Genomic DNA, 27,548 nt, shown 5'->3' with positions numbered 1-27,548 from the left:
GCCACTATTCAGATTATTCTGGCGAGGAGGAGAATTGCAACTCGTACCCGTGGGGAAGAGTATAAAGGAAAACAGCCTCAGCTTCTGGCTCCTGACAATGGAAGAGCAAGGGAGCACGGTAAGGGCTGTACCTAGCCGACAGAGTGAGGCACAGCGAACGCAGGCAAAGTGCCGCTGGCCTCGAGGCTGTGTGCAAGGAAACCACGTCCAGCACCCTGCCGAGCTGAGGGCAGCCGGGCAGCTCCGAGGGCAAAGTTTCCAGAGGCAGACAGCGCTGTTTGTTCGCGATGCACAGGCTGTTCAGAAAGCTTAGTGAAAGGGGTGCAGAGGGAGCCCTGCCGGGATGTGCAGCAGCTTGACTCCGGGCCTTCCCCTCGCTTTTCGGGAACAGCCCGAGCGTGGCCTCCCTCAGGAGAGCTGACTCAGCCAGGCACAGCACACGCTGGCCTGGTCAGCCCCGATCAATGAGCAGCATGACACGGGGAAGGCCCCGATGCTGAGCACAAGCAGAGCTATGAAGTGGTAACTACCCAAATGTAAGGATTTGTACCCGGCTCCTCCGCCTGGGGCACAGCCATGGAAGAGAAGTGTGAGAGAGCAGTGGTAGAGAGAACATAAGAAACTTTTCCTTCTCCCTTAAACCCAGGCCCCACCTCTGTCCCCCCGTATTCCAGTGACAGAGATACAAATGAAACACACCTTTTCTTGGAGCTGATCTCTATTTCAAAGAAGGCTGCTCCTGTAGGAATAAAACATCAACACTGGCGTGGGGTGGTAAACAAGTCCCTAGAAATCTTTGCCACCCAACTTCCTTCCTTCCCTTCTTAAATACCCTGAAACAAGTATTACTACAGTAGCTCCAGTCCCATACAGTTGAGAACACTTCATGCAAAATAAAATAAAATAAAAATCAGTAACAAAAAAAAAAGCAGAACACTGAAAACAATCACACACACACCAAAAAAAGGGAGAAAAAAAAAAAAAAAGAAAACCAATCCAAAACCAAAACAACCAAACACCCAAACAGAAAAGCCCCTCCCTGGCTACACAGGTCTGGAAATTTCGCTGTTTCCTCATCACCCCTGGGAGAGGGAAGGGCTTTGCCTAGACACAATCCAGCACACAGTCACCAGCAGTTCTCGGCTCCAGAAGATCCCCGAGGTGCCAGACCTAATCCTGCCCCAACTTGCAGGCGGTGCGTGGAAGCTGTGGGTTCCTCTCTTGGTCACCAGGTGAGCGAAAGGAGAGGCAGGCCCTGAGGAGCTGCCCAGGATTGCCTGGGTGCGGAGAAGGCAGCACGTGGCAGCCGGCGCTCGCCACGTCCTAAAGTTTCTGCAGACCTGTGAAACATTCCCAGGATTACTGCTGTCTCTGCCTAACCTACAGCAGCAAAGAGGGCAAAAAACGACCACAGAATCCAAATCCAACACTCCTGTAAGGTTACTAACTACTACACAGACACTGCTTCGTCATCCAGCACAGGGCTACGCATGCTCCTGGCTAACTACGGGGGACTCAAAGGGCACCGCGGGGGAGACACAACCTTCCAGGTTTCTGTGGTGCCTCCCTCGATTCCTATGACTAGACAACATCTACAATAACCCACGGACTTCCCACAGCCCCCAGAGGGCACTGGTCCCAGCATGCTCCAAATGTTCTCCTTTAATCTGGCCAAGGATGGCAAGCTGGGACCTGTACCCTTCAAAAAGAACACGGCTCATCTGACACAGAGCAGGACATCTCTGGGGACTGTTGCCCAATAAAAGAGAGAAGAAAAAAAAAAAAAAAAAAGAAAAAAACACCCAAGAGCAACTGCGATTTGCTCCATTTAATTTCAATTAACTGCAGCCCTTAGAGGCTGGGAGAGATGCCAATCTAGCAGTTGGTTGGCCATCCCCATGGGGATGTCTCATTTCTCAGATGCCCCTTTCCCAACCAGGCCTTTGCTCTCAGCTTGAAGAAGTTTTAACAAGTCATTAAATCCCACTGTGTTAAACTAATAAGAACTTTGAAACCTGCAGTTCTTTTTTCCTCTGGAGGATGTGACTGAACAGTGGAAAGGGCACGCGGTCAGGGAAGCACCCTCCTCTGCAGTGGGGCGGCTGCTACCTCTGGAAGCTCCTGACAGTGACCTGTGTTACTGGCTCCTGTTAGAAAGACACAAAGTCATTAGGGCTGGGAGAGAGGAAGAGGAGCAACTGATGTCCTCAGCGTGCTGGAACCTCTTCTCCCTCTCCAGGTGGGGAAACAGGCAGCTTATTCTGCAAAAGGCAAGTGGTTCCCTAAAAAACTACTGAAAAAAATGCAAAGGCTGCTCAGCCCCTTCCCCTAGAAAACGGTAAAAATGTTGGAGACAGTGTGGCAGCAGGGAGGCTGGGAAGGCAGCACAGGGACAGCTGCAGTCTCTGGACCATGCCACAGCCGTGGCAGGGTCCAGAGAGGCCTGGCTGTGGCTTGTAGATCCTCCCTGTGGAGGATTCAGGAGCTCAGATCCTCTCTGCCCTCCATCTGGGTGTTCAAGGGGCAGTGAAGTGGCTGCAGCTGGTCTCCACGCTGTCCAGGCAGCTGCTGGTATGGTGGCATATCCTGCCTGAACAGGCCTCGAGGCTGTTCCGTGACCATAATTGCTGTCAGCGACCAGTCCCAGCTCAGGCTCCCCTCCTCCGGAGGTGTCTCCTCCGAGCACGCTGCTGCTCAGTTGCTCTCCACCAGCTTGGCTAGTCCCTGACGGATCTCACTGAGCTCAAATATCTTCACATCCATTATCTCCGCCACCTTGGTGACTTCATTCTGGACCTTCTCCCTCTCAGCCAGGGTCTCCGCCAGTGTCTGCTCGGCCAGGTGAAGGCGCCGCTCCAGCTCTGCGTTGCGAGCCTCCAACTCCTGCCAAAGGACACGAGTGCAGTGAGGTGGCTGCCCCAGCACCGATACCTGCTGCTCACGGACCAGCACATTTATCTCCACCAAACAGCTCCACCAGCACCCCAGCACAAAGCTGACCACACCCAGCCGCCCCAGGACTGCAGCAGCTCTCTCACAGGGTTTCCTCCCTATCCTGAGCCACAGCACCCCGGTAAACACGTGCATGTGAGCGTGTGTCCCTCAAACCCAGGCATCTATCTGCCCACAGTTTGAACAGGTGCTGTCAATGTAGACCTCCCCTGATACCTATCATCTCCAGGTCTTTTGATATTTGCAGATACTATCCTTCCATGAAAACCAGTGCACTGGTATGGGGCTGAGCCCCGTAGCAGATCCCCTCGTTCAGTAGCTCAGAGATAAGCACGTGCAGGCGGTGCCCCCAGAGACGGCACAACAGATCGTGCTTCCATCTGGGTCCTTGGCCTGAGGAGCAGAGCAGCTTGCATCCCTCCTGCCAGCCAGATCGAGGCACAGCTCTTCTCCCCGAGCCATCCCTGGCCATCCAGCAAGCTGAGCAGGACTTGAGAAAGGTAGAGGGTTACAGGACACTGCCATCCCTCCCAGTCCCATGTCAGGGGCTACAGCAAGTGCTAGAGGAGAATACGTGCAGGCTGGGTTCGCTACTGCCTGCTTATGGTGCCCCTCATCGTATCTCTGAGGGACACAGTTTGGGCAGAGGAAGACAGAGACATAGGCAAGAACCGGTCCTCATCATCCTTACCTGAAGCTTCTGCAGGGTCTCCTCACGCTCGCCCTCTGCTTCCCATCGACCACACTTCTGGCTTTTTAGCATCTGAATCTCCTAAAACACAAAGAGGAAGAGCATCACACCAGATCCACCCCTGTCCCGGCAGGGGTCCACCTCCCACCACAGAGCCCAGCAAAAGCCCCTTCCCTTGCTCCAAGGATCACTTAACCACACTCAGCTCCAAAGTCTGACTTCCTTAATCCCTCCCTTTCTGACCTTCCAATTCTGCAGTACCTGCTGCCTCTAAGCCCCCAGTCCCTAACCAAGATGACTGGCTGGGTACCAGCAAGGCCCAGTGACTCTGCTGCATCCTTGCTCAAAATCCCATCCCAGGCTCATGGGGGTCCTGCTCATCCGCTGGGTCAACACTCTGCCCCACTTTTCCCCAGGGTTTTACCTCTACCCCAAGTAGATCTGGGGTGGGGCACGAGATCTCTTCAAAGAGCAAGAAGCCCAAAACACGTGCCAACCCCCAAACACCTGCCTGCCCCTATCTCTGCTGTGTGGCTCCAAGCCTAAGGCTCCGGTCACACACCCTGCTGAAGCACAGCTACCAGAGACCCAGCAGTTGTGCAAATCAGATTCTCTACACATCTCCCTTCCTCCACAGCCTCTGTAATTAAAACTCAGCTTTAAATCATTAATTTAAATGCACTGAAAGCAAGAAGCAATTACTCCACCAGAAGCTAACTACAGTTGAAGATGGTTGGGGGGGTGGTGTTAAAGACAGCCCTGTCATTTGTGCACTGGCTGAGACTCTGTGCTCAAGACCTTTTGCATGGGAAACTCCCAGCACTTCACTACCACTCAGATTTGTCTCTCTGGGGAGAAGAAGTCACTGAGGGGGCTGTGCTGGCTTATGGAAGCTCCTGACTTGCATGAACATCTTGTGCAGGAGCATGAGGTGCCCTCAGATCTCAGACAAGCTATAAAGGACAGGGTGTTGGTGACTGGCAGCCCACCCAGATTCAGGTTTTCCTCTGCTTTGAGGGAGTATTACCTCATCTTTAGCCTTGATCAGTAGTTCCAGCTCCTCGAGGGTTTGGCTCAGCTCTTCTTTGTTGTTTTCGCTGGAGGAATCATGTGCCCCCTGCGACTCCAGTTCTGCTACCTACACAGAAACAAGCAAGGCTCAGAGATATAGAAGTGTCCCAATGCCTTATCACCAACAGTCATTCTCTCTCACATTTTGGCTTTCTTGCAAATCCAACAGGGCTTTCACAACAGGGTAGCAGCTTCCCTCCTGTGGTTGTTAGGAAAAAAATCCCTCCTTCTGCTCTGCACAGACCATGCACAGAAATGCAGTACAGCAAAACTCTGTCTAGAGACTCTGTCTCTGCTTTCTCCTGCAGTTTTGCGCTTCCAGCAAGTCCTGACTGGCTTCAGCTCAAGCATATGAGCCTACAATCCACAGCTATGGCCAGGTCCAGCACCATTTACATCCCCAGGCGGCTATTGCTGAGGGCAAGGGAGTTACTGCAGTTCAACCAGAGCAGAGCTGGTGTAAGGGTTTGCCCAGGAGTGCTCCCCGTTCCTGAAAAATTCAGCCCAGTGGCTTAAATTATTCATGCAAGGATTCATTTTTAAAGGCTCGTCAGAAGGTCTGGAGCAGCTGTTGATGAGGCCCAAGCTCTCACAGGGCTTGCAATGAGCTCTACAAGCGGAGCTCCAGAGCTGGGTACTTTCACACAGACAGGCCTTGAACCCCTGGTGTGACACAAGTCCTGGATCCAGGATTCCTGTAACTGTGACCACGAGATGTGAAGCTCACATGGTCATGATCAGAGTCAACCAGCTCTGGTTCCCAAATGCCCTGGTTTAGGGACAAAAATCTAGATGTTTCACAGAGCTCCGGTTTATTCTGTGATTTTATGAAGTCCACAGTGGCTGCCCCTTGCCCAAGCCTCAAGAAAGCTTCACTCCTATCCCCTGGCTGTGAGAACAGCCACCCAACAATTGAGAATGCATGGAGCAATGGCAGGGAACTGGAAGCTTGTCTCAGCCAGCCCCCAAAATGCACGCATACATACACACAGCCAAGACCTACGCTATGCCTAGGGCAGCTTTCTGCTGCAGAGGAGAAAAAATGTTCATCTCAACTTTTACTGCCTGCCTCCAGCACTGAGAATTAGCAGCAGGCACAGCAAATCCCAGGGGACAGTTGTTTGCTGCACAGACTGGCCACACAACAGCCATCAAGTGGAAACAGCTGTTAATTGCTCTAATCCCTGCTGTCTTTATAGTGTGTGATCTAGAAGTCAAATGGCTTTATGCTTCTTTTTCCAGGGCTCTGGAGTCCTCTCCCAGCTGAACTCCAACTGTCCTCACACCCTTTCCCAGATACACTGCTGCCCTCCCCTCCCAAGAAACCCAGCTGTGTGACTGTCACTGCTCTATCCAGATGCACACAGGGCTCCTCAGTTGATCTGCGACCTCTCTGACATTACGTGGGTCAAATGATCCTTTTATTCCGACCGAACAAGGGCTTGTTTGTACTGTGCCACATGGCTTTCGTGATGTTGCAGCTTGGATTCCAGCTAATTATAGCAGATAGAGCGATGTCCATCCTTCCCATCAGCAGCCAAAAGACTGCCCTGGTGTCCAGCTCTGGGGAAGCATGGTCCTTACTCAGTAGTGCTGGCAGCTAGGAACTATCCCCAGAAAATCTGAAGGGAAGCTGGCATTTTGACTTTGGGCTCTGGTTTCCTCCCTTTCTCCGCAAGGACTCAGCACACCCCCAGCTTGCTCTGCAGCAAACGGGAGCTCTTCTGAGAGGTCCCTTGTTATGTGGCCTTATTCTTTGGTATGTTTCCCTGCCAGGCGCATGCAGCATCCTGGATCTGAATCCTGTCTCCTGCTGACACTGAGGGAACCTCAGGGAAGAACGGGGTCAAGGGCACCATCTGGCTCTGGGACAGGGTTTCCTCTGATCTGCTCTGCAAGGTCCCTGCAGCGCTCACCCGTTGTCGCAGTGTTTCCGTCTCCTCCTGATACGCAGCCAGCTGCTTCTTCCACTGGTCCACGTTGGCGTTGGCTTCGTGGAGAGCAGCCACGAGTTTGTTGTTGTTGTCCTGGAGACTGAAGAATTCAGCCTCCCACTGGACCTCACTCACTGAGCTGTGTAAAAGAACAGGAGGGTGTGCAGGACAGTGTGAGGGTCTCCGTGTAAAGGTTTTGTTCCCTCTCCTCCCACACCCCAGTGCAAACACACAATGAAACCATGCTCCTGTAAGTGCTCCCTCTTCCTGCACAGCTTTCTATTTGACTCTTGCTTCCCAAATTTAAATGCTTCCTCCACCCCATGAATCTACTTCTCTTTCCTTTATCCCCACATAATACTGGACTTTGAGGCCACATGTGCTTTCCTGAAACTGCAGAAAGCACAGTGTGAGATTAATGGGGCGGGGGGGGGTGACACAACTACTAGGAAGGGGTTCTGCCACCTAGGGCTGTGAATCCATTCTTAAACCCTTGTTGGATCCAAGTTTGCTTTGAATGAAACCCTACCACCCTAGACTCAGAAGGTAGCGCAGGACTCTTGCTTTTAACTTAAAAATATTCTAAGTGTTCAGCTCCCAGCTCAGCAGGAGCCACAGGGCAGAATCTAGCCCTGAGTCTTTTGAACAAAGACAGGAAGCAGCAGGGATGTTGCTGGAATCATCAGGGGAATTAACACAAATGCAGCCCTAGGCTAGCTGGAAAAGTGTGAACATCTTCTGGTATCACAGAGTACTGATCTGCAAACAACTGGCAACTCATCCCTGCTGCAGGCACAAAGCATTCTCCTTCCCGTGCTACAGCAACAGCAAATTTCACCTTTGAGCTGAGAGAACTTTCTCCTGGGGAAGAAATGAAATTGGTACTGTGGAGGGTTTGGGCACACTTGGGGCATTATTTGGCTAACTGAACAAGTAGTATTGGATTAACAGCATTTGGTCTGAGGCCACTCAGTCGTTCAGGGGCTCTGTGAGCACTGGGATGACAGCGACATGCTCCAAATCCTGCCAAAACAGAGAGTTTAGATGTTAGGAGCAGAGAGCACTCATGGCAGCCTCACCCTTCTGAAAGCATCTTCTTCAGCCGCTCCTTTTCTGTGCTTATCTCAACATCTGCACTTTGGCTTCGGAATAGTTTATCTTCTCCTGGTCCATTGGAGCTGATGATGGGGCTGGGAAGTACCTGAGGGATGAGGAAGAGGAGGTTATCTTATGGCAGTGAAGACAAGCCATGTGGCCACAAGGTCCCTGCAAACTCATTCCCAGATCTAGTTCTTATCACACTTGTGAGAGATCATGGCTTTCAATCCTAGCTCCTAGGAGGAGCTGTGCTCAACATCTACATGACAAGGTGTGGCAAAGACCCTCAGTATGGCTCAGCACCAGTCATGGTATAATTGTGATTTCAGAAGCTGTGGGGATGCAGGGCTGTCTCTTGGATAGGTAAGCCGGTGTCTGTCCTGCTCAGCTCTTCCAGCAGCTGCCCTGTTCTGCTGCTTCGTCCTCCCTTTCCCTGTCTCCATGCCATGCTGGGGCAGCGATCCCAGTGCACAGACACCCTGAGCAGGTGGGCTCACAGCTTGCACGCACCAGCTATTTCTCCTTCCCGACTTGAGGTACTGAATTCTCTGGCCCCCAGCTTCCCCCTGACAAATGTCAGAGATGTTGCAGCCTGTAACCCAAGTCCCACGGCCGTGCCCGGCACACCAAGCTGCTCAAGTCGGCTCTTTCAGGGTTTTGCTGAATTCCTAGCAGGATTTTCTTGCCGTTTCTCAGAGCAGCAGAAAGACTTAAAACTCTAAACACAGACCTGCTATGCCACCTGGGTTCAGTTGCAACTCCAGCTTCTGTACCTTGAGTTAAGACACGGCTCTGTATTCCTGCGTACATCAGGGCTAGCAGAGACAATTCACCCTCCCAGGCTGGAGGGAACTGAGAGCAGAGATGAACACACAGAAACCAAAAGCAAACTTTACATCCACAGGTCCCTCCAGAAGACCCTTCCTTCATGGTCTCCCCTCACAGCAGGGAAGACACTTGGCACACACACGGCAAACTGAGCTATAAAAAGACTCCCTGAGCAATGAGCCTCTGGGATCCTAAGTTGGGGGCTGTGAGACCAGGTGGCTGGTGAGCCTGCTGGAGCTGATAGGTAGCCCTTACATGCCTGGGGTAAGGACAGCCACCTGCCTTTGGAGTCATCTGACATCTATAAATAGAGCCAGACGGGGCCACGAGACGTATTGAACACCAGCTTCAAGAAACCTTCCAGAGAATGATCAAGAAGCGAGACCTGCAAAACCCTGCCTCACCTTGCTAGGTCCTGGAGGCTAGGAGAGAGCTGCTGGCCTGGGATTTCCACAGCTCTGGAAGTCTGAAGCCTAAATAAACTAACGCAGATGCAGAAAATCAGAGCGCTCTGATTTAATTTCAGCAGACAGATCCGCTCTCTGCTCACTTGCAAACAGAAACACGATCAATTATTCAAGGGTGAAGCTCCTGTTTGAATCTCTATTAATGCAGAGACTGAAAATCAGCAGCGGGACGGCAGCAGAAGGGCTGATGGACTGATGCGTACAGGCTGGGAGAGGCAGGACGAGGTCCATGTGCCCACATGGCAGGGGACACTGCGTGTGTCACCGTGTCGGCATCCTGGCTGCCAGATGGCTGCGGGCAGGGGCCTTGCATGCTTGTGCATGAGCTCTCCTGTGCTGCAAGCTCTCCCTTCTGCTGCAAGCTGCCAGAGCAGCACAGGGGTGCTGGACGTATCTGTTGTGACACCTGATGTGTTCTGCCAGGTACAAACAGGACAGGAGGGAGTTTCTCCACTCCCAGCCTGCCTCCCAGCCGGGAGAGCTCTCCAGGCTGCAGCTGGCCGTGAATCTGTCTTGGGCAATTATTACTGACCAGGGAGCGCTTTACCTAAAAGTTTGGTTTTGCTGCGAATGCTTTGTCCTGCTCCCTTTCTCATTTTCCACCCATTAGGATGGGGTTGAGTTAATGGGAGCCATCAGCAAGGCACATTTTCCCCATTTTCCCACCCCAGACAACATTTCCAGTCTCCACAGAGCCACCGCCTCCACCTCCCTCTCTTTTCACTGCAGGCCAAGGTACTGTTCGCACTCCCTCCTCCTCCTCTGCTGCCATTCCATCTGTACTCAACCCAGAGAACGCAGCGTCCTCCATCCTACAGCTCCTCTCCCACTGCCAGGAGCTCGGGGAAACACACAGTCACCTCTGGAGCACACTATTTGGGAGAGGAACTTCGCCATCAACGCTGAACTGCTGCACCGTGAGAAAAAGACAGGAAGGCTCCTCCACCGCTTATCCTCTCCTCTCCATCCTACTGCTGCTGGAGTTGATTTAGTTATCCAGGGAGACGGGTAACAATTGCAAGCGTGACGTGTGAGAATGATACATGATGGGCTTAAGCTTTCTGGCTTGGTCTCCTGGGGAAAAGAAAATTGAATGACTGGCTGTCACGCCTGCAGCTCTACCTTCGTGGAGAGTTCCTGAGGTAGGGGAGAGTGAGTTCTGCTCTCACAGCACTGCTCCTTCTCTTCCATAGTGGAAATAGGACAGAAATGGAAATAATCTAGTGAGGACTTCTCAGTCGCCAGTGCTAAGAAGTCTCTGTCTTTCCACAGACCCCCATGGACAACACCATCACCTTCCAGAAACACTTGGGAGAAGAACCCCTCTGCAGCCCCCCCCCCCAAAAAAAAAAAAAAAAAGGTTGAAAATGCCTTGCACCTCCCTTCCTACAATCTTCAACCAGGCAACACACACTCCTGCGTGCTGCTTGCCTGTTACCGTCCCGCTGAGCCCTGGGAGAGCCATTCTAAAGAAAACAAAATCCAAACCCACCACCACCAAAATACCCCAAACCTCTTCCAGCATGGCTTTACCAGACATCAAGTGATTATGACAGTTTCAGTGTCAAAGAGGGAGGACTGTAAACCCTCCCAGGAGCTCCACTTAAGCACTACTTAATCCACTTCATGTGCTTCAGTAGAGTGACCTCAGGGCCACAGATGCCATCAAAATGTGAATCTCCAACCTCAGTGTCTATCCAGAATGCCCTTGGGCAGAAAAGGATGAAGGATAGAAACACACACAAGTTACCAGAGATCAGCGCAGGGACCATTTTCCCTAGCAGTAAGCTTTACCCACGCCTGGTTCTGAGCATTACCTGGTGAGATGTGATATTCAGGGCAGGATTGGTCAGCTCTGTTTTGTCCTGGGACTTCTCCCTTGCCAAGCGGGCTGCTTCTTTCACTTCCTGGAACTTCTCTGCAAACTAGAAGGGAGCGGAAAAGTCACTCTGCTGCTACTGAAATGCGGAACAAACTAGAATCGATGTTTGGGTCACTCCTCCTCCCTTTGCTACTTTGTTCAACGTGCTTTCTACTTTCTCTTCAATTAATAATAAAATTGAGGGAATAGCCCCTGCCTGCCACTACCCATGGCACTCACGACTGTGGGATTAGCTAAGCAGAGATGACAAAAATTGAGCCTTAAATCCAAATTCATTTTGTGACGTTCAGGACACTGCAAATATTCCTCTAAGCACTTCCTGGCATCGTGCATTAGACTTTAGCACAGTGGGAATAGCACTACATCTAAGGACCCTAAAATCTTTTCTCCTGAGGTTGATCTCTCCTGGGTTTCAGGGACATTCACCCTACTGGGATCAGGGCTCTGGCAGCACCTGCCACGTTACCTGGGAGAGGTGCTGCTCTGAGGCAAAGCCCAGCCCGTAGACTGTGTTGGCTCGGCTGTCTGCCCATTGTCCAAATTTCTGAGACGTCTTCGTGAAGGTCATGTTGGGGGTGATGGTGCTGTTGATGATTGCCTGTGGAGAGAGGCAAAAGTGAGTCAGAGAAAACTCCACGCTGCTGCCCTAGAATGATGGTGTGGGATCAACCACCATAATGACAATGCACTGTAGGGACTGGGGGTAGAAGCCCTGCTTTTAATGTATAAAACAGCAATTCAGGGTTCTGGTGACCAGAAGTCTTTCTAGTCTAGCTATGTGACGTGAACAAATATAAATCTTCTTGTCTACTGAAGGAAAAGGAAAAAAAAAGAAAAAAGCTTAAGTATCACACGCTTCGTTGGGCCTTCATTGCTGAAAGAGAAGAGACGAGGCAGAGTGTCTCTGGGGACTGAAAAACTTTCTGATGTTCTCCATTTTCATGGCAAGTAAGGAGAAAAAAAAAAAGTAAAAGGCTTAAACGGCACTTAGGACTAGCTATTACGAAAGACTCTGTTGGTTAGCGTAGCAACAAAATAAACTGCCTAGGAAGATTGCTGAATATCTGCCTTCAGGAGCAAGTCAGAAAAATGTCTATCAACAAAAATTTTGGGAGAGTTAAGCTTGTCTTGCGGTAGTGACTGAACAGACTGCCTCTGAGAGTCCCTCAGCCTTTCTGCCTTCTACAGGGTCAGCTTTAACACAGGATCAAGGCCCTTAGAAAAATCTCGTGTTTTCATGCTCAGAGGCAGGGAGGACAGGGAGAGAGGAGGGGAGGCAGGAGGACATCAGACCCTACGGCACACTTTTCATCAGCACGGAGTCAAATGTCCAACACTAAATACACTTGGGCACAGAGACAGTGTTTTATCTTCCACTCCTTGCAGTGAGAACGCTAGAGTGCCCCGTGCTGAGAACTGACCAGCTTGACAGAGTAAACATCAATTGCAGAACCGACTTTGGCTGGAGACAAACTTGCTTTCAAACCATGTGCTGCTCTCAGCAGACACTCCCTACCTTGGTGCCCCCCACGCTGATGATCCGGTACACGTTGCGTGTGGCATCGTAGAAGTAGGAGACGGTCAAAGCGTGCTTGCTGGCGGGGATCCAGTTCCGTTTGGTCGCGGGATCGATCTGGAAAACATGGGCCCTGGTGCTGAAGATTGGCTGCTCCCTGCAACAGAGATGAACAGAGTTGTGAGGGCAGAGGGGAAGCTGAGCAGTGGGGGAAGCGGATGGATTTTCTAGCACCCACATTGCATTATGCGGTGCCAGGGGCACTTCTGCTGTTTCCTTCCACTCCAAGGATCCGTGACAGAGGTGCTGAGCACTGCAGCTGCCATGGACCCGGATCTCTCAAACAGCAGCCTCGCACTGGTATCATCTAGCGTCCCTCCTTATCAGAGGGTCATGACCAAAGCTCCCCATCACTCCTGTAAGTTGCTTTTCGGAGACCTTTGGGCTTTTGTGTGCTCTCCCCAGGAGCACCCCACTTCCTTGGCACTCCTCTAATGCCCGTGGACCACTGGTGCTCCTGCAAAGTCAAAGCCCAAGGTTTTTGCGTGTTCTTTTTGCCCACCATCCACGCAGCACGATGACAACAGCTTTCCCTGCAGAGTAACGACCTTAGTCTATGAAAATACTCTTGATACAGTAACAAAGCCACCAAGGGTGTTTAACTACAGGTAGAGGCTTCTACCTTCTTCCAGAGCTTTTCCATTCTCCTCTGCTGTCCTTCACACATTGCCAAAGACCACAGCCTCGTCATACCAGCAACAACAGGCTCTGCCCTGAGGTTAGCAGGTCTTACACACGCATTCACCCGAGGATCAGCAGCCAGTTTACGAGCAGAAGCACAAACAGGACACCACAATCTCATGTTTAGGACACACCAGCTGGTCCTACACAATGCAGCTGGGGTGGCAAAGTCATGCTAATACTTGGTGGATACATTAATTTTAGCCTGATGTGAAGCTTTCTTTCACTATCCCTTGGTACCTCCGTGCACACTTCACGGTGACTTCACCACGTCTGCGATTCTCTGGCTGCTGTGCCGGGTGTTCTTCCCAGGATATTTCTGAGCTGGAGCTCTGGGGAAATGGATGGAGGATGGGTTTGTGGGTTTGGGTTGTAAGCACAAGAAGTGCCTTCCCCTCAGCACAGCTCTTCCTCCCTTGATTCACACTTGGGAAGCGCATCCTGCAGCAAGAGGTCACGCTGCAGGATTAAAAGCGAGTCACTTAAGAATGAATCAAAGGAAACACTTCACCACACAATGCCCAGCTGCTGTGCGAAAGCACCGAACCAAGCACTGCCTCGATTTTGTAGTGTCTAAGCCGAACTCAGGAGTTGAATCTCGCATCAGGATGTAACTTGAGCATTTCAAGAGGCAGGAAGGAATGTTTCCGTGACACAACAGCCCAGGTGCATCAGCGGATGGGGTCTCCATTTGCCTTTGGTTAAAACCCAAGGCACTGGTCATTTCCACACTCTTTATTTACAGCTAGCAAAGTCTGATGGGATTGGATACATTCCATAACCTCCTCCCTGGGCTCAACAGCTGCAATCAAAGCGCAGTCACAATTGTGAGCCCCTGAAATCCACAAATTTCTATTTCCAGCCCATTTCAAGTCCTCATGGCTGCAGTGAGCAGAATGAAGATGCCAGTACCTGGTGTTGTCCACAGGCATCACCAAAACTTAGGAAGGAAATGAAATATTCCCTTCTACCTCCCAGTTTCCAGCCTTGTCCCCAGGTTGCAGTCCTGACTCAGATCGCTTGCTCAGGAGCGGACTGCATAGAAGTTTAACCAGCCCCTCCTGAGTATCCTTGCCCGCTGGCTTTATTCAGCCACAGTCTGATTTTCAAATGAGACTCAAATTCTCTGGGATCCACTAACAGAACCCGTGTTTTACATGGACGATGACTTATCCTTGAAGGCACGGTATGTAAAGAGTTAGGGATAATTAACATCCCTGCACCCTGACCTCCAAGTCCTCGTCTAGTGTCAGAAAGAACAAATGAGGGACGTTACCCAGTTGTTGACATTTGTTAGTAAGTGTAAGACAGACTACAGGCCAAGGGGGTTAGTGCTCGTCTCTCCTCCAGCAGCCTCCTTTTCAGATCTCCTAGCTGGATCGAGGCTCCTTTTTGGTTTTGCCTCCAGAGCGATTCATTTCCTAGCGATGGAAAAAGTCAGCTGTTATTTATCACGCAGAGCACAGGCAGAGCGTTCAACCAGGCAGCACTTAAGGGGTTCGTTTGTCCCAAGCCCGCAGAGCTTGTAATTTGTAATGATCTCTCATCACTAAATAAGTTTTCTTTCCCTGTCATGGCAGCTAATTGGGTGAGCCGTGTAACTGGAGCAAATCCCTTTGGCAGCAGGAGCCGGCTGTTGGGAGAGGGCCACAGAGGAGCCTGGAAGGCTCTAACGTCTCCAGTCACACGCACGTGACGCTGGCTGCAGCGGCACCGTGACGGAAAACCCTCCTCAGAGATCACCCCTCGCACGCACAGCAGTTATTCCTGTGCTCGCTCCTCATCGGCGAGCTCCGTGCCCAGCGTCAGTGGAAAGTCTCCTGCTGACTGCAGCAGGTTTGGGACCGAGTGGTGCACGGGACAGCCCCTGCCACGCGCCCCGACAGAGCTCTCTACAGGGATAAACTGGGGATAAACCTTCCCTGCCCGCAGCCTCGGTGCTGCAGCAGCACCTGGGAATTCACCCAGCGCGTGCAGCACGGAGCCAGGCACAACCCCAGGCACAACCTGAGGATCCCCTGTGGCTGCCCTGCGCCGTCCCCCAGCAAGGTGCAGACAGCTGCCTGCTCATTTGCTTTGTAAAGTAGTCTCTGCAGTGAGGGGTCCCCACCCTGCTCTGCTCTGCCTCTACCATCGAGACCGGAGGTCTCAAAAAGAGAAAGGGAGCAGAGGGGTAAGAAAGTGAATCCTCTCTGCTTGGCCTACCTCTGAGTCTTTCGATACGTGGAAATCCCACTGCGTTCCTCCTGGTCACTGGGCAGGGGGCACCCTGACGTCTGCTGTCTCATAATCACAGTGTAACCACAAAATCCAGCACTGCCTTCCTTCTGAGCACCAGGAATGGAAAATAAGAAGCCACTGGAAGGTCTGTCAGACAGAGCAGCCCATCTTCACAGGGGTTTGCTTATGCTTTTTCTACTTGCACGAGGCTGGCTTGGCTCTTGGCTGCCTGCTCACGCAGCTCACAGCCCTTGGGCACGAGGTTTTTTTCCCCCTGGTCTCAGGTACACCAAGAGATGCGCCAGGTGCGTTGAAATATGCTCTGCTGCTGGTGTTGGTGGGGAAGGGCGCTCTACTTTTCATGTCCTTACATAATCGCTGCTGTCTTCGACACTCCTCGTACGCTTGTTGATGCCTTATGGTCTTCCCCGGAGCAACAAAACTTCACGCTGTCTCCGAGAGCTCTTTCCCTTCCAGTTAGAAGTGTGAAAGTCGCCCAGACTCCGCGAGCAGGCCTGCTGCCAGCCACACCAGATGTGCTTCGCTTCCAGCGGAAAGCCGACTGGTAGCAACAGCAGCGGGGCATGTCTGCAGCCTCACCTGCCTGCTTGGTGCCAGGGAAGGAACTCCTGCACCTGTCTCCCTCCAAGGGAAGCAAAACAAGAAGAATTTCAGAAGATTCTGCAATGTCTCCCCTTCCCTCACTGCAAACGGGAAGAGTTGCTGCCAACTTGCACGCCACTGATAATGGAGGCTGAAGATGGCTCCACGAGGGCAGCCCGTCATTGCCTTCTCCCAACTGCCTGAAAAAGGTTTTTTTTTTTTTTAATCCAGTAAAATGACACAAAATGTATCTAGCTAGTACAAGAATTTATTGCAGAGGATGCCGGCTAGCCTGGAAACCTTCCTTTTGCTGCTCACCTACTTGTCTGACAAGGTTAGAGCAAACACTACAAAACAAAAGCTCTCCTAAGGGTCTAAGTGGTGGAGTGCAAGAAAAACAGAGTGAGTAGGCAGCAGTGCAAGCCAAGAGGGAAGAAAACCAAGGAATTGAGACTCCACCGATGTGAGAATACAGGATGGGAGCTCCGGGGAGGTCCTGACGGCAGAGCCCGTGACGTTTGCAAATCTCAGGGCACGTCTCTAACAAGGTGCAAATGAAAATGGCTCTGCCTCACCCTTTCTATGTTCTTCAGCAGCACAGAACCATGGCAGGGTCTGACACAGCTCAGCACAGCCGAGTGGATTAGCAAGGTGGGGACGCAGGCAAGACCGAGTGGCACTGGAACACGTGCTGGAGGAAATTCAGAGCAGGAAAAGCGCAGGTGCTGAAAGACAGATCCAAGATGCACAGGCAGAGCAATGTATAAATGTCTGTTTCAGCTTGCTTCTGGCCAAGCTGCTGACCTCCTGTTTCCAAAAACACTACAAAGCATTTAAAAATAGTCTTGAAAGTGCACAGGATTCAAACTGTCATGTTCTCTCTCCCTCTACAGCCCTCTTTCCCCTGTGTTTTAAGGGTATATGCTGAGTACACCACGCATCCTCAGCTGCTGACTCTTCTTTTCGTGCTCCCAGCTGGGAGTCCCCGTAACAATGCAGACGTACCAGTGGAAAGGGCATGTGTAAATAAACCTGCTTACATCCCCCAGGGCTGTCCTTCATAGATAATTAAGAAAAAACGAATCAAATGAGTGAAAGGACAAAGATCTGGCCGAGACGCAGACATGAGCAGCAAGTGTCTGATGGCAACTGGAAAGGATCCAGGTCTCCGCTCTGCCAGCGTTCGTACCCAGCCCTGGGGGAAGGGTAAAATCTAAGAGTCCCACAGCCCACAGACAGCTTAGAAGTAAATTTCCCCCAGGTGAAAGATCCCCCAACACTCCAGCAGCAGGCTCCCCGTCACCAGGCTAAACCAAACAGCTAGAAACAGAAATGGAGACATAACCTCACTAATCCACCTATTCCTCACGTGTCCCTTGCAACAGCAAAGCACCTGGCTCCGGGATGCTGCCTGACCAAAGACCTCCTCTTGATTCTCCTTCAGGAGAGCTGCTGGCAGGAGGTCGCTGGTGTTTGGGGAGAAGGCACAAAGAGAGGGTTTGGATCAATCGTTACTGATTTGCTCACTGGCTGGAGTCTGACTCGGTGGTCATTAAGCTGACATGCAAAACTGCTCACTGGTCCCATTTCTGCCTCGATTCTTGTGTTGTCCTCATCACTACGGTATCCAAATTGATTTCTTAATGAACAGCTGCTTATTTCACCATTGCTACGAGAGCAAATCATTATTTGTCCTCCTAATTTATGGGGTCAGCAGGGTGGTGAGGACTGAGTGGGCCGGAGGGACTTTCACTGCCTCCGAGCGAGGGAACTCGGCAGGTGGGGACGCATCGAGGCGCTGCCAGGAACCTGGGGGAGAACACCCTGCAAGCACTGCCCGGTGCCAGGGAGGTACAGGTGGCATCAGTTCACTCCCTTGCACTAGGGCCATGTTTTACCTGGCGGGGGAACAGCAGGCAAAAGAGGTGCCAAAGGCTGGAGGAGATTAAAAGCAGAGCTGCCTCTCCTATTCCGTGTAATCTGAACACATATGTCACTGGATTTATGGGCTGTCCTTGAGTGTCCTGCCTGGATGCAGGCTCTTCGCAGGCCTGCAAGCCTGGTCCTAAATAGGAGCTTCTGGAATAATCCAGGGCTCCTGCAGACGGAGCACGCTGGAGAATCTCCCTTGCAATAAAGAGGGAGATGAGCCGCCGCCAAGGAGAGAGCTCTCCAAAGGGAACGGCAGCACCAGGGACTGGCACCAGTGCCGTCCCCTGAAGCACCCTGAAGCAGTGCGTGGGACCACACGGATCGGGATATCCGCAGGCATCACACCGAGCCAGCCCACCGTGCCGCAATACGACGATGTCCAAGCTGCAGCAGGGCCAGTCCTGCCTCACAGCCTGAATTCCACACAGGGTTCAACCCACCGTAAGTCCCTCTGCTAGGGATGTCTTGAATGGGAGGATTTTGCAGAGCCTTCTCTCTAACCCTCACCAGAGGCATCCTCTCGAGCCAGCAGACGAGTCTAGCAGCACCAGAGAAGTAAAAAGGTGAAGAGATTTTTTTTGCTTAAGCCATAGGAGACACAGACCGGGCTGGAAACGAGGCACGTTCCCCACTGCAACCTCCAGCCCTGAGATAAGGGTGTAAAATCCCACGAGGAAACATCTCCTGTTTTAAGGAATAGCCCAGCTCAGAAGAAGGGACGGCCAGCCTCTGAAAGAGCTGCTCAGCCAAACACTTATCTCCATGCCTGAATTTCAACAGCGCTGTGGCAGCTCCGTGTGTTCCCTTCTCTTTGCCACACCTCCAACTTCAGCTGCCTGGTGGGCTCCTCACGCAGCACAGCCTTCTCGGAGGAGCAATGTTTTGTTGCTTTTACTTTCCTGGGGTATTTCCAAGGCCAACACCACCTCTTCAGGAAAATCTATTTGCCAGTTACAGGCTCGCTCTCATCAGCATGTTCCTAAACCTAAGGGCAGCTGCTAACTGCAGCCCCCCTGCCAGACTTCTTTGAAAGGAAAAGGGCGAGAGGAAGAAACCTTTTTTCCTTTTTATTTTTTTTCTTTAAACACTGGTTTAGATCTTTTATGGCATCCAGCAATGTCTTTGCTCAGTAGCTTCTACGCAGGGTGTGGGGAGGGGTTTCTTTTTGACTGCACCACTGCATTTGGCTCATGCTTTGTCCTTGTTTTTCTTTTTTTCTCTGTGCGATCTGGAGGATTTTTCCTACTGAGATCCTTTTATTTCTCGTCCTCAGTAACTGTAGCCTCACGATCCTGCCTTCCCACCTGAAACATGCCTATTTAGCTCGCTGAATTACTTATTACCTCCTGCTCACTTGCCCCATTGCTGCAGGAGCAGAAAGAAACCTTGTTGTGTGTGCTTGGGAGGGGGAAGCTTCTCGGGTCACCATTCCCCAAAGAGATCCTAATGTTTCCATCCTGTTTTAAGTTCTAAAGGCATGTGACAAGGGGGCAGGATTTAATCCTAGACACAAATGTAACCTACAGCTTTTTAACAGAGATTTGGTGGGCGAGTCCAAGTTTGAAGCACTCCAGGGGGACAAGTCTTGCAGATTTCCAAGGTTTAGGAATAAGGTACTTTAGGCACTTGAGGCAGCAGCTGGATTGTGCTGAGCTCCATCCTCACAAACTGCATTTGTCGTGGTGTTCCTGGATGGGGTTCGGTCAAGGGCACCTCTAGGAAGTTCACGTGCAACTCCTCTCTCACTGCAGCTTCTCGTTGCAGGGACACTCATTTACCTGTCAGAGAAAGGAGCCTCTTGGCATTCGGATGCAGGGTGGAGAATCATTCTAAATACCTTGCTGTGCATCCAGGCAGGCTGTTGTCCCCCTTCATCTAGAAAACTAATCGAAAATGCCAGGTGAGAAATCACAAAGTACCAGATCAGCAGAATCATTTGTTTCTGCCACCCATGGGCACAACAGCGCTCAGCCACAAGGGCAGGGAAGGGCTTTGGGGTATGCTACTCCTGCTGCCAGGAGCAGGATACCTTCGAGAGCACAGAGGCCTAGGAATGTATTTTCACACTATGCCCCGTGGACGGGCTCAAAGCCCCCAAAACAGAGGCGGTTTGCTGATAAAAGCCCACTGCCAGCCACAGCAGCAGATAAGCATTTCCCAGCTGCCGGGGTGGGAACTCTCTGATTCTCGCTGCCGTCCTTCCCAAAGCCCTTTCCCTCTGCAAGGTCTGGTTTCCTGGATGGGCGTCCGCAGGGCAGAGCCGAGAGGGGTACGTGAGCATGCGAGCACGAAAGAAATGTGGCTCAGCGCTGGCGCTCAGCCCACCGCCACGCTGAGTCAGCTGGGAGGCCGTGCTGGCTGCGTCAGGGCCGGGGCTCTTCCTTCTGTTGGATCACCAGCTCGTGTGAGAGAAACCCTACGGCGCGGCACGGCCCTGGATAATTCCAGGGAGGGGGTTGGCTGGGGTGGGTTGAGGGAACCGCGTTTCAGAGCCCAGTGCTTCAAAAGGCAGAACTGGAACGCAGAGGGGACGTGAGAAGCGGTCTCCTCCTCCTCGGCTGCTGTCTTTGTTTCCTTTTATCTTCCCTCAGCAGCCTGAAGAGCTGCTGACTGCGTGTCAGCGCTGTCTGGGGAAGAAATGTGGGTTAAAGGGGATGCAGAATCAAACCCCACTGCACTTCTTTCCCACTGCACTTCTTCTGCAAGTCCAACCCTTCCCCTCCACTGGGTGCAGCTCCTTCCAGAGCCCATGGCAACCACAGCTCCCTACAAAGGGGTGCAGAGGGCGCGCTTGGATGCTGCCTGCCTAAGATTTGGGCCCTGACCCCCCAGACACCAGTTTTTAGATACTGAACTGCAAAACCCCACTGCCTTAGGAACAAAGTTTGGGAAGGCTGGCTCGCAGCCCTTTGTTCTAACAGCCAGGGAGGTTTCCAAGCCCTCTCAGCTGCAGCTTTGCTCCAAATCTGTGCTGCATCACGTCACCTTGGGCACAATGCTGCGAGCGTCCAGGTGGGAGAGGCCAGACTTCTCCTCCACAGCTGCACGGGGAAGGCTGAGCAGCGCAGCTCCAGCAGCGGGAGCTGGCTGTGGGCTGCTTTCCCTTCGGCCTCCCCCCACTCCCAAGAGATTACCCGGCAGGGTTTAGCACAGGAATGAAAAGCAGCTGCCTCCTGGCCTGCCTGCAGATAAAGGGCAGCAAAGGAATCCCAGCTGAATATGCTCCTGTCGGGATCAGCGCGGGGAATAGTGGCAAGCATGCAAGGTCAGGCACAGAGAAAGGGGATCAAGGGCATTTAAAGACATAACTTGTTGGTTTTTCTTTCCTTTTCCTTCCTTTTTTTTTTTTTTTTTTTTTGAGAACAAAAATCTTTTTCCACCCTTTTTGGAAACCAGCCTCTGTCTACAGAGCACCTCGGCCGCTGAGCACCCTGCTGCTGGGTGTCTCCAGCACAATCTGCACACTCACCCTCCTCGGACAACTGTTACTTCTGCTGCTGAGCTTCAACAGCTCTTTCTTTTGACACACACACTGCTGCTGGAAGTCTGTACAATAATTTTAGTTAGAAAAGAGCAGAGCCAGAGCGCAGCTAAATAATTCTTTATACGCTCCTGAAAAAAAAACATGTCTGGTAATAATTAGAAGCAGAGACATGGAGACATGTATGCATTTCAAAATGCTCCATGCCTCCGACACAAATTCTGCCTCTGCATCTTCATTACAAGCCACAGGACCCGTCACACTTCCAGGCACATACGCCTGCCTTCGCTCCTAGAACTCACCGAGGTCTGCTGCTATTTTCGACCTGTCCTTGCCAGAGCTCCAGGAGCAGCAGCAGCCCCTTCGACGATGCCCTGCTCAGCAGAGGTCAGTGGGATGGCAGCGTAGACAAGGGCGGGTGAATTATTTGGTTGAAGAAGTGGGTAAACTCTATCCCAATCAGATCAGAAGCTGCATCTGCTTGTGCTTCTGTTTGAGAATGCACATAGCAGAGTCAGAGAAATAGAAGTGTCCGCTGGAGACCCAGCTAGGACCTGACCAAGTTCACTTCCCTCACGATCAAGTGCTATGAAAAACAATCCTCTTCAGAGAGGAAATGCTAAAACGTCAATACCTACAGGGCAGCGGGTACAAGAGTCCACGGACAGCCTGTCCATGAAAAGCAGAACACGATGTTACAAAATAAATCTAATAGGGAGGAACAAAGACCAGATTCCCTGCTTCAAGAATAACGAAGATCGACTGCCAGAACGTCACGTAAAGGCGGTGTGCTTTTAATCTCTTTTGTATGGAGAGGAATCTAAATGCTGCTGAAAGCTACTTAATAACCCCATGTGATCAACGTGCGAGCAAGAAGACACTTCAACTCAGGAGTTAAGTGGAAATAAGGAATTTTGGGTAGAAACGTCATCTCTGGTTTAACAATAGTTTTGCTACTACACCAATAACAGAGCGAAATCCAAGCAGGCTGAGATGATGACAACATCTAAATGTTTCTTCCACGGGAGCCGGTGGCCCTCTAAAAAAATCACCTAACTGCTGGGTGTTAACCGTGGTCAATCCAAGAAGGATTCATCCTGTGGCCCTAGGAAATAAACCAGCTAGTCCCAAACCCTCTGCTTGCTACGCCCTTCCTGGCAGCTCTAGAAGTTTTACGGCAACTTTGTGGATCACTGGAAAAGTTACAGGAAAACAGGGACGCTTTCTGCTTTATCCTGGATCAGCACAGACTCTGCCAACTTCAAAGGATCTGTGCCACGTTCACACTGCTGTCACTTTTGATTCTTTGTCTCCGCCTTTCCTGCCTCTTGAACATGTGTTTGAATGCTCAATCATTTATCTAGACAGTCCAAGAGGAAAGTCAGCAAGAGGAAAACAAGCCTCAAAGAATTTTATTTATTTGCCTTGTAATGTCAAACCCACACACTTGGAGGGGGTTGATCAGACACGTTTCCTACAGATCCACAGCCACAAAGAGTTATTGCACAAGAAACTCACAGCAACACGTCAGGTCCTTAAACTTACATGATTGAGACTTATAAATAGGGCATAAATTAAATACCAGGCTAAGCCCCTATTTCCATGCCAAAATTCACTGCCACGTCCACGCAGCACTATTTCATTCTTGGAAAATCTGAGGAGGCTCATAAACTAAAGCAGCAGGGAATTTCAACCAGCTATTTATTCATTTAGAAATGCAAACGGAATCCATTTTACCGGGTGCCAAAGTCACAACAGCCAAGCAAAGCCTCTAACTTCCAACTTCTGGAAAAGTTTGGGAACACAGCCCAGCTCCAGTCCTCCCAGTGAGCCTCCCAGTTTGGGTTTCACACAATGTATGTATCACGAGAGGCTTCCCTTACACGAGTTGATTTGGAAGTTGCAGAGACTTGCAATTACCTACTTTCTGACCCCTAACATAAAAGGCGAGTCTAAACTTTAAAGCTTGCAATATGGAAAAAAAAAAAAAAAAAAGGGCATTTTTAAACCTTCATTTCTTTTGCAGTTAATATAAAAATAGCTCAGCTGCCATCAATAATAAAAGCGATTCAAGAATAATAAACTGCCAGGCTCACCCCATCTCTGCCTGGGTGTCAGCTTCTTTCTCGCCCGTCCTTTCTTCAGCTGCCTCAGGTTCTCTCCGCGTTCTGATTTATTTCTCCCTTCCTCTTTCTTTCTCTGTCTTTCTCCGGATCCGGATGCTCTTTAAATTTCCTCCGGAATCTCACTTTGAAAGCTGCTACTTTTGCTCTTGGCTCCAGACGCCCAGCGATCCCCGACCGTGCGGGGCAGCGAGGGCAGGGGCTGCCCGCACCCCCCCGGCCCCCCCCGGCAGCAGGGGGGACTCGGGCTCTCCCCCGGCCGCCTCGATGCCGCAGCCCCCGACGCTTTCCCCTTCTTTCTGGCTCCCAGGAGCCCTCCTTCCCTTCAGCATGGGAGGGGAGCGGCAGGATTAGGTGGTGCTTTTGCAAGCCCTTTCAGACAAAGCCGTCTGCTCGCCTCTCCTCCCGCAGCCCTGCAAGTTTTTCCCCCAGAAGTCCAGCCAGCTCTGCCGCCCGTCCTCCCGCAGCGCGATTTCTTTGTTCTCTCTCTCTCTCTTTTTTTTTTTTTTTTTTTTTTTTTTCCCCTGCTCTCTCCTATCCGCTTCCTCCCTGTGCCAACTGCCCCATCTCGGTCACATTTCTCCGCTCCCTTCTCTCCCGACTTTATTCCCGGGGCCGGCTCGGCGGCACCACCTGCCGGCCACGGGCAGCCCTGCGCTGGGATTTTAAAATAAATAAATAATATTTTTTAAAAAGAAAAAAAAAAAAGAAAAAAAAAAAAAATCTCTTCTTTTACCTTTGGCTAGACGGATTCTATCAGAAACGGGCCGCTCTTTGTTGTTCCGTCTCTTGTGAAGGCGTTTGTACGGGTGGTAAATTAACGTAATGTGTTTTTATGCCGTAGTGAAATGCCCTGGGAAGAAGGGAGGCAGTGGGTAATTAGCACCCAGCCACTCCTAGCGTGCTGTTTCGGTCCGAGGAGCTAATACTGACCTTAGATGTGATGGTTCCCAGGTGCTGAGCAGCAGCAGAGAGGTTCCCCTGCTCCCTCCGGACCCCTCTGCCCCTCTGGGCCCTGCACGGCCAAAGGGGGCTCCCAGCACAGCCCTGGGAAAGAACAAAGCGTGCTCTGTCTTCAAGGGATAAAAGAGCTTCATCTGTTCATCAAAGGAAAGGATATGGTGTGGCTTTATCACAGCCATAAAAAACTTCCTGGTAGAAAGAAAATTTATATGAGAGCACTTTTCGGTTGAGCTGGCACAGGTATAACGAGCTCTAGGGCTGGAAGCAGAAGCTGAACAGGTCAGTCTGAGGAAGAGATGCCTTTTTCATCCCTAGGGTAGAGGTGCACCAGTGACCTGGCCTCCCGAAGGTGACAGGAGGCCAACCCAGGAACGGATTTTTCTCCTATCTGCTTCTTTTCAGCCGTAAATCCAACAGCAGAGATTGAGCACGCAGCAGCTGCTCTGCCCGCTGCCCGTGTTCTGTTCCGTGGGCAAAGCCCGAAGCGCACCCACCCTGGTGTCTCCATGCATGAGAAGGACACGACGGGGGCCTGGTTGGGAGCACTAGGTATTTTGTCACTCGGTTGTGACAAAGATCAACACTGATTGCTATCAACTGGACTGGGCAGAGTGAACCAACTCCACTGGCGGCAGTTATCCCGAGCTTTAAGTACGTTATGTCAGTAGCTCGGGAGCTGTGGACGAGTGTGTGAGCGTACACACAGTTCCACAGGTTTTTAGAGCAGGTATCACTGTGCAAGCTTCTCATACAGACACGTCGAGTAATGAACCTGAAGCGTGGCTTTGACATTTCCTCCCAGACACCTCCACCAGTACACTCAAATCCTGATCGAACACCAAAATTCCTTGTTCATTTCCCCAAAACGCTTGCTTCACTTTAAAATGTTGCCCTACTCTAACGAAGCCTCCCGTGAGCAGACTCAGTGCTGCAGAGTTATGTTGCTGCTGAATGATCCCCATCCCCTTCACTTATCAGGACACTTTAATGGGAAGTCTTCCCAAGAGAGATTTTGTTAATCCCAGGCAGATCTGCACATTAATTTCTCTGTGCGTTAATAACTTGAGAATTTGTACCAGAATAGTAAGCTCTGTGCTGGTAATTTTACAATAAAAGGTAGGAGTAGCATTCAGAATTCAGCAATATTAATATCGGAGTCCAACACCAACAGCATAATCACTAGTGATACCACCACCACCTCGTATTCTGCTTCCAGCATTTCACCTCCATCCTTTTCTGTAAGGCATTTAAAAGGGAGGTTTACTGGCAGTTGGGATTCGTCTCCAGCACCCGCACTAGTGCCCATGTCTGAGGCTGTGGTTTGTCTGCTGCCAATAATTTTAAGTGTGACATTAGACAGACATGTTCGGAGAACACCAGGGTAATACTCTGCATGAAATGATGGCAGCAGCCAGCAGCACAAGAGATTTTTGGAACCAAGAAAGCCGACCCGGTGTCAGGAGCTGGGGGGGAGGAATGTGTTTTCACAGGGGATTGGTGTACGCTCCGAAGAGTCGTTGCAGGATGCAAGCTGGAGAAGCTGTGGGTGGTTGTTCTCAGCTGGCAACTGCACCAGCAGCCCCAGGACTACCTCGGCTCTGTCGCACCGCTGAGCGCCAGCAATCCTCTTGCCCCATATTCTCTGTCCTTCCTACGTGCAACATGGGAACCAATGACAAAAGAACTAAAACTGCACCGAAGTCAGTACCGAAAGTAGGGCACAGTATCTTTCATATCGACCTGTTAACAGAAACTTATCTACAACTCTTCGAAGCTAATTATTTTACACATTTAAATTAGGGTAATTAGATCAGCAGGAATTGAACTAAAACCAAATGCTGGTAGCCTTGTGAGGATTTTCTGAAATAGGGTTTTGTATTCCATCTGCACTTCCTTCCACCGAGGGAAGCGAGTTAAGTGTCCCCAAAGATAAGAATGGAAATTTTGATCACTTCCTAGATTATTACATATCACCACCCAGTCTGCATCATTAATCTCCATATAGCCCTTTGCATAGAGGGATTAGGAATAGAGGTAAAGGAACCCTGTAAGGAAGTAGTCTCCCTTTCAAACTATGAGACAAGATGTGCACCTCAGATCTGGTTTCTGTGTTGCACTGACAGTCACTGAAACACAGCCTGACTTCGTGGCATGACAGTTTGCCAACAGATATCCAGTCTTCTAATTTTCGGATGTCCATTTCATGCAGTCCTCTTGTCCACACTTTGCGTGCTAGGCTTCACCTCGCTAGAAAGGCTGACACAGTTTCCACCTTGACTTCTGTCCATAGGAAGTGCAAACACTGGCGTGTTGGCAAGTACCAGCATAAAAGACAGATGCAGGAATCTGTCAATCTGCTCCTTGCAAATTCAACAGCTCGCCTCACCTTGGCTCTATGGTATTTGCACGTAATAATACACAAGAACCTGTTGTTACAAAGCACAACAGAAGAATAATTTGATCCAGAGAGAAAGAAGGCCTCAAATAAAATAAAATAAAATAAAATAAAGAGCCTGAAAGGAGGTGCCTTGCTATGAGTTCGGTGCAGACTTCAGCACAGCGAGATCCCTTTCCAAGCAGACTTCTTCCATAGCTATGTCGGAACTGGAAGAAATGTGGTAAGTCTAGAAGAGAATCAGCCTTGTACTTTATGCATGTCTGGCATGAGACAGAGTGAGGCAGCATAGCCTTTGTTCAGGGATTTCAGTAATAGAGAACCCATGTTATTTTTCAAACCAGAAAACATAAGAGAACATTTATTAGAAAAAAAAAAAGTGTCTCGGAAAACTCAACTTTCAATGGCCTTTAATAAAAGGAGCTACAGTGTCTGAGTTTTGACCAAACCTCAGAAATAAATCCAGAACAATGATGCCGTACATAAGTCAGCTCATGGCATTTTCAGACAGGGAAAGATGCATCATAAAGGTCACTAAAAACATATGAGAAAAATAAATGTATGGAAAGCCTTTTGAAAGGTTAAATAAAGGGAAAAGGGAGGAAAATAGAGAAAGAAAAAATATAGGAAGATGACTCAGGAACTTCTAAC

At 50.7% G+C, this 27,548-nt stretch overlaps 1 protein-coding gene across 1 annotated transcript; it reads right to left on the bottom strand.

The window, feature by feature from the left end:
* Positions 1 to 706: 706 nt before the first annotated feature.
* Positions 707 to 24,140, bottom strand: HOMER3 (homer scaffold protein 3). The gene is made up of 9 exons (XM_035348071.1): positions 23,513 to 24,140; positions 12,440 to 12,596; positions 11,390 to 11,521; positions 10,859 to 10,966; positions 7,728 to 7,849; positions 6,631 to 6,787; positions 4,671 to 4,781; positions 3,644 to 3,724; positions 707 to 2,883 (listed from the first exon to the last, which is right to left on the bottom strand). Exons 1-9 carry the CDS (start codon positions 23,515 to 23,517, stop codon positions 2,695 to 2,697), a joined length of 1,062 nt encoding a protein of 353 aa, XP_035203962.1. The 5' UTR covers positions 23,518 to 24,140; the 3' UTR covers positions 707 to 2,694.
* Between the last annotated feature and the right edge of the window lie 3,408 nt (positions 24,141 to 27,548).

The sequence above is a fragment of the Oxyura jamaicensis genome, chromosome 28, assembly GCF_011077185.1.
Source record: "Oxyura jamaicensis isolate SHBP4307 breed ruddy duck chromosome 28, BPBGC_Ojam_1.0, whole genome shotgun sequence".
NCBI classification, from domain to species: Eukaryota; Metazoa; Chordata; class Aves; order Anseriformes; family Anatidae; genus Oxyura; species Oxyura jamaicensis.
Note: the sequence above shows the minus strand (reverse complement) of the source record. Positions and strands in the feature narration are given on the sequence as shown.

What these genes read in the sequence shown, in the direction of transcription:
- HOMER3 (XM_035348071.1), bottom strand. An exon ending in TCAGCGTGGGGGGCACCAAG is followed by an intron (nt 11,522 to 12,439) that starts GTAGGGAGTGTC and finishes CTCTCTCCACAG; the next exon opens with GCAATCATCAACAGCACCAT. An exon ending in AGACCCTGCAGAAGCTTCAG is followed by an intron (nt 2,884 to 3,643) that starts GTAAGGATGATG and finishes GTCCTTTGGCAG; the next exon opens with GAGTTGGAGGCTCGCAACGC.